General features: G+C 41.0%; 1 protein-coding gene across 9 annotated transcripts in view; it reads right to left on the bottom strand.

Annotated features, from left to right (window-relative positions):
• The window catches only part of RNF216 (ring finger protein 216), a 180,260-nt gene that overhangs the window by 112,168 nt on the left and 57,382 nt on the right, over positions 1 to 10,710 (bottom strand). For all 9 annotated transcript variants that reach the window (XM_008575946.1, XM_008575953.1, XM_008575952.1 and 6 more), the window contains one exon: positions 8,791 to 8,905. In XM_008575946.1, coding sequence (XP_008574168.1) covers positions 8,791 to 8,905 — 115 coding nt within the window. The remainder of the gene's footprint in view (positions 1 to 8,790; positions 8,906 to 10,710) is intronic.

The raw sequence follows: 10,710 nt of genomic DNA, 5'->3' as shown, positions 1-10,710 counted from the left end.
TGGAAAACTCTATTCCATCTAGATTTTCAATTTACTCACAAATCTGTTCTTGGTAATCTCTTTTGATTTTAATAATATTTCCTGTATCTGGTTCCTTATACAATTTATTTTTATTCTCCTTTTGTTCATTCTCATTTTTCAAAATTTAAACTTTTTATTCAGAAAACCAGTTTTTGGTTTTATGAGAGTAGTAAAACACAGTGTTAAGAGAGGAAGCTTTGAAGCTAGATTGCCAGGGCTGGGATCACAGCTCAGTTACTTACTAGCTGTGTAACATCTGGCAAGTTCCTTAACCTCTCTGTGCTTCAGTTTTTTCACCTGTAAAATAATGATAATCACGGCATGTATGTCTCATGAGGCTATGTGAAGCACAAATGAATTAATCCATATAAAGCACATAAAGTGCCTGGTACATACTAAGTGCTCAATAAATGTTAATTACTATCATGATCATAATCATTTAAAGTCACTTAAATTTTGAAATTAATTTTATTTCTCCCTTTTTCTTTACTACTCAGTTTCTTTTATGGTTTATCAAGTTAAAGCTATAACACTTATTTTCATTAAGTCTATAAATTTCCCTCTAACTTCTTCACTTGCATCCTGAGTTTTGATAAGTTTTTTAAATTAAATTTTGAGATAACTGAAGATTTACATGCAGTTGGGAGAAACAGAGATTCTGTGTATCCTTTACCTAGTTTCTCCCAGTGGTAACATCTTGCAAAAAGTACAGTACAGTTTCACAACCAGAATACGGATAAGAGACAGTAAAAATACAGAATGAGGGGCCAGCCTCGTGGCTCACTTGGGAGAGTGCGGCGCTGGTAGTGCTGAGGCCGTGGGTTCGGATCCTATATAGGGATGGCCGGTGCGCTCACTGGCTGAGTGTGGTGCAGACCACACTGTGCCAAGGGTTGTGATCCCCTTCCCAGTCAAAAAACCAAAAAAACACAAAAAACAGAATGAGGCTGGCCAGTTAGCTCAGTTGGTTATAGCATAGCCTTATAACACCGAGGCCACAGGTTCAGATCCCCGTACTGGCCAGCTGCCAAAAAAGTAAAATTAAAAAAATAAAAAAAGATACAAAACCTTTCCAATCACAAGGATCATTCCTGTTGCCTTTACATCCATACCTACTTCCCTTTCTTCCACTAGCATCCTTTTCTTAACCTCTGCCAACCACGAATCTGTTTCCCATTTCTATAATTTTACAATTTCAAGAATGTTAAATAAATCATACAGTATGTAAACTTTTGGGATTAGCTTTTTTATTAAGCATAATTTTCTGGAGATTTATCCAGGTTGTAGCATGTATCAATAGATTGTTTCTTTTTATTGCTGAATAGTATTCCATGACTTGGATGTGCCACAGTTTAAGCATTTATTAATTGAAGGGTGTTTGGGTTATTTCTAGTTTTCGGCTATTCTGAATAAAGTTGCTATGAATATGTATGTACATGCTTTTTGTGAACATAAGTTTTCATTTCTCTGGGATAAATGTTCAAGAGTGCAATTGCTGAGCTGTATTGTAGTTGCATGCTTATTTTTTTTAAGAAACTAACAGACTGTTTTCCAGAGTGGCTGTACTGTCTTACACTCTCACCAGCATGCATGAGTGATCCAGTTTCTCCGCATCTTCACATGCACTAAGGATTGTCACTACTTTTTAGTTTAGCCATTCTGAAAGGTGTGTAGTGATATATCTCGTGGTTTTCATCTGCATTTGGCTAATGAAATGATGCTGGACATCTCCTGTGTGTTTATTTGCCACCTGCATGTTCTCTTTGGTAAAATGTCTTACATCTTTTGTCCATTTTCTAATTGGATTGTTTGTTTCCTTCTGTTGAGTTTTGAGAGTTCTTTATATTCTAGATACTCATACTCAGTCAGAGATGTGACTTGCAAATATTTTCTCCCAATCTGTAGCATATCTTCTCACCCTCTTAAACAAAAGTTGTTTGTAGACCCGAAGTTTTGAATTTTTGATGGTGTCAAGTTAAGAACTCTCTGCTTAGCCCTAGATCATGAAGATTACTTCTGTGTTTTTCTTCCAAGTTTTATAGTTTTATGTTTAGTTCTGATTTAATTTTTGTGTAAGGAGTCAGACTAAGGTTGAGGTTTTTTTTTTTTTTTTTTTTTTTTAATGGATGTGCTCCAACACCATTTGTTAAAAAGGCTATCTTTTGTCCACTGACTTGCTTTTGTATTGTTGTCAAAAATCAGTTGAGCACTCAAATGTCCATCAACTGATGAATGGATAGATAAAATGGTATACCCATGGGCCGGCCCGGTGGTGCACTGCTACAGTGCGCCGCTTGGGAGTGTGGTGGCGCTCCCGCCGAGGGTTCGGATCCCACATACAGACCGGCCGCTCACTGGTTGAGCGAGGTGTGGGCGCAACACCAAGGGTTGCGATCCTGTTGCTGGTCCCGGTCCGGTAGGGGGGGGGACACTGAGGGTTGCGATCCGTTGCCAGTCACGAAAAAAGACAAAAAGGAAAAAAAAAAAAAAAAAAAGAAGGAATGAAGGCTGGACTGTCAGCTCAGTTGGTTAGAACGTGGGGCTGATAACACCAAAGTCCAGGGTTTGATCCCTGTACCAGCCAGCTATGAAAAGAAAAAAAGAAAAAGGAATGAACACTGATACATGCTACATAGATGAACCTTGAAAACATTATACTGAAAGAAGCCATTTGCAAGAGACCATGTATGGTATGATCTCATTTATATGAAATGTGCAGAACAGGCGAATATGTAGACGTAGGAATTAGTGTTGCCAGGGACTGGGGGGAATTGGAGGGAAATAGGTAAAGAATGTTGAAAATATCCTAAAATTATTGTGGTGATGATTGTACAACTGTGTATAAACTAAAAACATGGAATTATGTATGGTATGTGAATTATATCTCAATGAGGCTGTTTAATAAAAAAGTAGCTTCTGGTCAAGACGGAGGAATAGATGGTCCCCAGCACCACTCTCTCCCACACATCAACCAATTTACAACTATTAAAAAGCAACGACAGCCAAGCTGGGGTCACTAGAGCTCAGGGGAAGAGAAGGAGAGACATACGGAGTTCATGAAGGCAGGAGAAGCCACAATGAGAGAAAGAAAGGACCGCTCCCACCATTTTGAGCTCTGGCCACTTCAAGGCTTGCACTGGTGAGCACACTAGAGCAAGAGCTGGCAAAAGCTGCATCTGTGACCTTTGTATGGAGTTGCTTGGAGATGGCAGGGGAGAAGGCGGCCTTGGCAGCCCCCAGGCCAGCAAGATCACTAAGAGGGTTCCCATGAATCCACAAAGGAGGAGCCACAGACAACTGAAAAAGGAGCCACTCAGAGGCCGGTGAGTTATTGCAAGGGACTAGTGCACGGCCCATCCCATGGGATGTATTTGAAGTGCAGGTAGTGGGGGAGATGGGCCACTGGGGGAGCAGTGGCCCACAGCATGGATAGATGATCTGCCCTCCAATCAGCACAGGCTCATTCAGTAGAGACTGGTCAAGAATGTAGAACTGCAGAGGGTGCAGTTTGGCGAAAAGACTCAAGCCTGACCAGAGTTTCCACACAATCCAGGTGTACTGACCTCAGAAGACCCGGAAGTACCTATAAAGTCCACCATTAAAACTTGAGCTGCAGGGGCCGGCCCGGTGGCGCACTGCTACAGTGCGCCGCTTGGGAGTGTGGCGGTGCTCCCGCCGAGGGTTCGGATCCCACATACAGACTGGTTCCCACTCACTGGCTGAGCGAGGTGCGGGCGCAACACCGAGGGTTGCGATCCCGTTGCCGGTCCCGGTCCGGTACGGGCGCGACACTGAGGGTTGTGATCCGTTGCCGGACACGAAAAAAGACAAAAAAAAAGGGAAAAAAAAAAAAAAAACTTGAGCTGCACAAAAAGCCTTCCCTAGGGAATCAGCAGCAAAGCAGCAATTTAGCTCAACCACAGGGCTCATGTGCTGGTTCCCACAGGAAGTCCCCCCATTTTAGAAGAAAAGGACAACAAATTAGTTCCAGTGCAGAGTTTAAGTGGTGGGAACAGCGAATAATCCAACACAGAACTGAAAGAACAAAGAAGATACCCACAGATTGAGACAAACTTTGATATTAACCAGTAAAGGCCTAACACCACCAAAGAACACCTACCTATAAAACCTAGAAGGACTGGAAACCCCCTGGACTCCCAAGCCAGGGAGAGGGGAAGGTCGGGCCTCAGCTACACACTGCCCCAAATCCACAACCAGCCCAATGACGACCACCATGCCACTTCTGGAAGTGCTCCAGGCTTCTGAGCTGGGGCTGTGGGGGTGCCGAGGGCCTCAGCCACGCAGCCCCTGCCCCCGCCAACATCTGCAACCAGCTCAGCGATGACCACTGAGCAGCTATCTGAAACACTGCAGGCTTCTGAGCCAAGGTGTGGGGTGCCAAGGGCTTCAGCCACGCTCCCTGAGATCTGCATCTAGCCCAGCAACAACAGAGCCACTGCTGGAAGCCCCCTGTTCTCTCCTGCTGGAATGAGGGGTGTGCCATGGGCCTTGACTCTGTCCCCCTCCTTTCTCCTCCAACCTGATTTCCCTCCCCCTTCCTCTCTACCCCTCCCCCCATTGCTCTGCAACATTAGAATGTAAAATAATATTAAAAAAAAAAAGTAGCCACCCCCACTCCAATCAGTATTTGTGCAGGTCTATTTCTCTCTATTCTGATCCATTAATCTAAGTATCTATCTTTTTGCCAACACCAGCCTTGATTACTGTAGCTATGTAATAAATATTAATCAGGTAGATTCCTCCCACTTTATTCTTTTTTGAAACGGTTTTAGCTCTTCCAGTTCCTTGCCTTTCCATATAAATTTTGGATAAACTTGCTTTTATCTACAAAAAATCTTGCTAGGATTTTGAAACCTATTTATCAATTTGGGGAGGACTGATATCTTTACTGAACATCCCAAATCCATTAACACAGTATGTCTCTCCATTTATTTAGTTCTTTAATTTCTTTCATTAGTGTTTTGTAGTTTTCATCATACAAGTCCTGTACATGTTTTGTTACATTCACACCTAAGAATTTAATTTTTTGGGAGAGGTTGTAAATGGTGTTGTATTTTAAATATGGTTTCCACATGCTCCTGGCTAGTATACAGAAATGCAATGCTTTTTTGTAGATAGATCTTATATCCTGAAACCTTACTGAACTCAGTTATTAGTTCTAAGAGTTTTCTTTTTTTTTTTTTTTCGTGTCCGGCAACAGATCGCAACCCTCAGTGTCGCACCCGTACCGGACCGGGACCGGCAACGGGATCGCAAACCTCGGTGTTGCGCCCGCACCTCGCTCAGCCAGTGAGCGGGAACCGGTCTGTATGTGGGATCCGAACCCTCGGCGGGGGCGCCGCCATGCTCCCAAGCGGCGCACTGTAGCAGTGTGCCACCAGGCCGGCCCTAGTTCTAAGAGTTTTATGGTCAATTCCTTGGAGTTTTCTATGTAGATAATCATGTCATCTGCATAAAGGGATAGTTTTTGTTTGGCTTTTTTTTGGCGGCTGGCTGGTAAGGGGATCTGAACCCTTGACCTTGGTGTTATAACACCTCATTCTAACCAACTGAGCTAACTGACTGGCCTAAGGGATAGTTTTATTTCTTCCTTTCTGATCTGCACCTTTTATTTCCTTTTCTTTATTGCATTGGCTAGAACTTCCAGTACTATGTTGAATAGCAGTAAACAGAGACATCCTCGCCTTGTTCCTGATCTTTGAGGAAATGATTCACCATTACATATGATGTTAGTTATAGGTTTTTTTGAAGATGTTACTAAGTTGAGAAAACTCCCCTCAACTCTTAATTTTCTCAGAGTTTTAATCATGAATGGGTATTACATCTTGTTAAATGATTTTTCTGCATCAATCGATATGGTCATGTGATTTTTCTTCTTTGGCCTAGTAATATGGTAGATTACACTGATTGATTTCCAAATACTGAATCATTCTTGCATCACTTGAATAGACCCCACACGGTCATGGTGTATAACTTCAAAAATATATTGCTAGGCTCCATTTGCTAATAGTTTGTTAAGGATTTTTGTATTTACATTTATGAGGAATATTGGTCTATGGATTTCTTTTCTGCACTGTTTTTGTTTAGTTTTGTTATTAGGGTAATACTGCTTTCATAAAATAAATTGGGAAGTATTTCCTACTCTGTTATTTTCTGGGAGAGATTGTGTAGAATTGGTGTTAATTATTCTTTAAACATTTGGCAGAATTTTCTAGTGAAACCATCTGGGGATGAAGAGTTCTCTTTGAGAGATTTAAAATTACCAATTCAATTTCCTTAATAGCTATAGGGCTAAACAAATTATATGAGTGAGTTTTGGTAGTTTGCATTTTTTGAGGAGTTGATCCATCAGGTTGTCCACTTTATATGAGTAAAGTTGTTCATAATATTCCTCTTTGGATGTATGCAGGATCTATAGTGACATCCCCTTGTCAGGAGTGATAATTCCTGATATGAGTTAATTTATGTTTTCTTTCTTTCTCTTGGTCAGCCTTGCTAGAGGTGGGTGAAACGTATTTTTATTAACGTTCAGTTTACCTCCAAATTTTAAACTGACTCTTTATGAGAAGACTGCAGTGGTCAGCATATAAAACTATAGAAAGAACACAGGAGAGAGAACCTGTCTTTCTCTCTCTGAGCCAAGCAATGTGTATGGTTAAATATAGAGCTTGGACAGAAAAAAAAAATAAAAAGGTGAAAAATGGTATTCTTGGAACAGATGTGGGATTCTTAGCCTATATGCTTATAAAAAGCTTCAAGAAAGGAAAGATGTGAGTCATAAATATTAAACCACTAACATAAATCAAGTGTGTTTTCTATTTCATACTTTCAGTGTCCTTAAAGATTATCTAACAAGTACAATTTAAGAATCAGTATCTAAATTAAAGGGATATGCCTAAAACAATGGGCTGACACCACTAAGATGAAGGTAACAAGGAGAAATGTGAGACACAGCAAAACTGAGAGAAAGTATGTGACTTAAAAAGCAATGTGGGTGAAAAGGCTTCATGTGAGCCGATAGTATAACATGTTTTGATTTCAAAAAGCTAAGGCATTCTTAGGCTATATGGACTGAAGTACAGAATGTGAATCTCATTGTTATCAATATATAGCAGATATCACCTGGAGTATGATATCCAGTCTTGTACACCCAAACTTTCAAAGAGATACTGACAAGCTAGAGAAGGACATACAGAAAAGGATGATCAGGCCAACGAGGAGGCAAAAGATAGATTCTGAGACTCATCAGAGGTAAGAACTGTAACCATGGCAGGAAATTTGAGGAAAATATATTTTGGCTTGGGAAGAACATTCCAAAAGACATAGCTGACCAACAAGGGAGTAGACTGTCTTGCAAAGTACAGCTGAACAACCCTAATCTGAAAATCTGAAAGTTTCTGATTGCCAAAATGATGCTCAAAAGAAATGCTCACTGGAGCATTTTAGATTTTCAGATTAGAGATGCTCATCCAGTTAAGTATCTGCAAATATTCCTAAATCTGAAAAAATCCAAAATCCAAAACTCTTCTGGTCCCGAGCACTTTAGATGAGGGATACCCAACCTGTAGTACTTTCCTTTCTCTACCAATGAAAGTCAGAAACAAAGACTGTATGGTTGTATATTAGGGATGCCTAGTCTAAATTGTGGGTAAATTTTGCCGAATGGAAAACTACCTACACATTGTCCCTACTTTCTCATTCTTCCACAGACCATTGGGAATGTCATGTCAGAAGAGTACTGTTCCACAGACTAGCTTAGGGACTGAAGGAATCATAGCCTGGGAGATTTTCTTTTAGATCATGAAGAATCCAGAAATTCAAATACTTTCCACCTCTATAGTTACCTCATGGAGTTCCCATTTAGTTGTAACTGAAATTAAGTCTTGTAATTAAGTATATACGTAACAGAAAAACAAACAGGAGAAAAAGAAAGGAAAATATAACTTATAGAAAAAGTTGTAGTAAACTTTTTTCTTGGTCACAAGCAACTTGGGTGAAATTTGTTATAAAATTCAACAAGTTTATCTTTTTGGGGGATTAGACCTGAAGTAGCATCTTTGAAAGGGCTTTCATCAATAAGAATAACAGGATAGAGGAACACTCTCAGGTGTGTAAGCAACCCTTCTGCAGTAAATAGTCAATCACTAAGTCTAGGTAGTTTTTACTAATGATACAGCCAATTTTCATCAAACCTCCATTATCAGTTTTTGCCAAGCTTAACAGCAACCCCAAACACTTTTCCACACATGAATTCTCTAACACTGCACAAAATTTTCCTGTCATAGTGTAAAGCAGGAAGAAGAAAGCCAACAACTGTAGCCACTTTCTAAAAATGTTGATGTGCTGTCAAAACAGTCCTCGTCAGGGGCCGGCCTGGTGGTGCACTGGATAGTGCGCTGCTTGGGAAGCGCGGCGGCGCTCCCACCCGAGGGTTCGGATCCCACATACAGACCGGTTCCCGCTCACTGGCTGAGCGAGGCGCGGGAGCAACGCTGAGGGTTGCAATCCCGTTGACGGTCCCGGTCCGGTACGGGGGCAACACTGAGGGTTGCGATCCGTTGCCGGACACGGAAAAAGACAAAAAGACAAAAAGACAAAAAAAAAAAAAAACAGTCCTCGTCAGTCACTCCTGGGACTGGCCTGGCATATTCTTAGCAGCCTGTAACACGACTTCCTTTACTGACAACCAGGTAAAGGAAGGTTCAACATTGTACCTTCACCCAGAGTCAGCACTCAGTGTGTCATTACCTTGTTCAAATTTGAAATCTATGTAAGAATACTGATTCATTTCTTTTCTCTTCTTCCTTTTTCCACTGGATTCTGGCGACAGCTCCTGCCATTTTTTAATGGCATCAGAAAAGGCCTAAAAATGGAGAAAGGGAGAGGTTATCACTATAAACAGAAAACAAGAATACATGAAACATAGGTAATCCCCAAATCTCGTTTTGACCCAGTTTCAGCTATCTTCCCTGCATGGCTTACCAGAGCTAGTGGCCAAATAAACAGGTAGCATTTCATTATTTTTTTCTCTGACTTTCATAAACTGCTACAGTGGCAGAACCAATATGCTTACTGACAATTAAAGGGCAACATAAGAAAATAAAAACTGTCCAACCTGTCCTTGCTTAAGTACAGGTTAAATCACATGGCAATGGCCAGTAAGTTAGTTATGTTCTGTAGACATATCTTGCCTGGTGTTTTCTCTGTCAACATGTCCTCTTTTACTCCCACTACCTTCCTTCCCCTATACTGCTCTTCACTTGCAACCTTTCTACGACACTGGGTTAAAAATTCTTACACCAGTGATAATCCCTTTTCTTCTGTACCTTCAGCTTCTCCCACTTTCTTAGATCTTTCCAATCAGCACTGAAATGTACTCAAGTCTTTGTCAGCTTAAAAAAGAAAATCCTTCCTCCACTACTTTTTTTTTTGGCGGCTGGCTTTCCTCCCTTGATCTCATTCCCTTTTCAGCTGCCAACACCTCTTTCTTCTTCCCCTCTCTGTAGCCAAACTTATGAAAGGAACTGTGTGCATTTTGTTTCACCATCTCACCTCCCACGAGCATGCGCTTTCCAGCCCCCACTAGTCTCGCATCTAACCTGACCATTCTACTTGCATTAACAAGGGGCTAAGTCTACCACCTACATTTCAGTCCTCATTCTACTTGATCTCTTAGCAGTATTTAATAATGCTGACTGCTCCGCTCTCCTGACTTCCTCCTTCCTCTGCCTGCTCCTTCTCCACCATCCTCCACTTGGTCTTCACGTGGTGAGTCCTTTCTTCTCACCTAATACTCTCTCTAGGTATCTCATCCAGGCTGGGGAGGTTACCTTCCATATACTGATGGCTCTCAAAATCCTATCTCCAGTCTAGATTTCCAATCTTTTCTGTCCATTCAACCATCCAATGAACTATTTTTATTGGATGTCTTCACAGGCCCTACTCAGCATGTTGGCAATGTTTCCCAGACTGAATTCATGACTCCTTCCCTCTAAACCAGTGCTGTTGTAATATTCCTCACCCCTGTAAATGGCATTACTATCTTATACACTTCCTTTCACCTAACTCCTATTTAGGCTTGTGATTAAATGTTACTTGCTCAGGGAGGCTCTCCTAGAGCCCCTTGGTCTACCTTAAGTGTTAGTTATACCCTTTCAAAGCACCCTGTATTTTTCTTTCAAAGTCTTTATCACAGTTGTAGTTACATATTTATTTATTTGCTTCTGTTTCACGTTATCTCCTCCAATAGACTGTGAGACTCTGGAGGAGAAGGAATGTTACCATAGCTTAAGGTGTATCCTTAGCAACTTGCACAGTTGCATGTAATATTCATTTGGGGAATAAATGAATAGTTATGGGGGATATGTATGTGTTATAGGCATGTTGCTAATAATCACATTTTGAATTTGTTTATCCTGGATAAACAGCTATGTATCCCTGTGGTGAAATGATAACAAAAGAAAAGCATTTTAGCTGAAGAGGAGGGAAGGATCACCCTTTTACCTTAATCTACCTCCCCCCCTTCCTTTTGGACCTTTCTACTCATTATCACAATTGATTCTCGCAATAATCCTCTGAGGTAGATATTATTTATTTTACAGTAGAGGAAAGCAAGGCCTAAAGAAAAGAAGGAACTTACCCCAAGTCAAAACTTAGCAAAAGCTAGAA

The sequence above is a fragment of the Galeopterus variegatus genome, unplaced genomic scaffold, assembly GCF_000696425.1.
Source record: "Galeopterus variegatus unplaced genomic scaffold, G_variegatus-3.0.2 Scaffold1264, whole genome shotgun sequence".
Lineage (NCBI taxonomy): Eukaryota > Metazoa > Chordata > Mammalia > Dermoptera > Cynocephalidae > Galeopterus > Galeopterus variegatus.
Note: the sequence above shows the minus strand (reverse complement) of the source record. Positions and strands in the feature narration are given on the sequence as shown.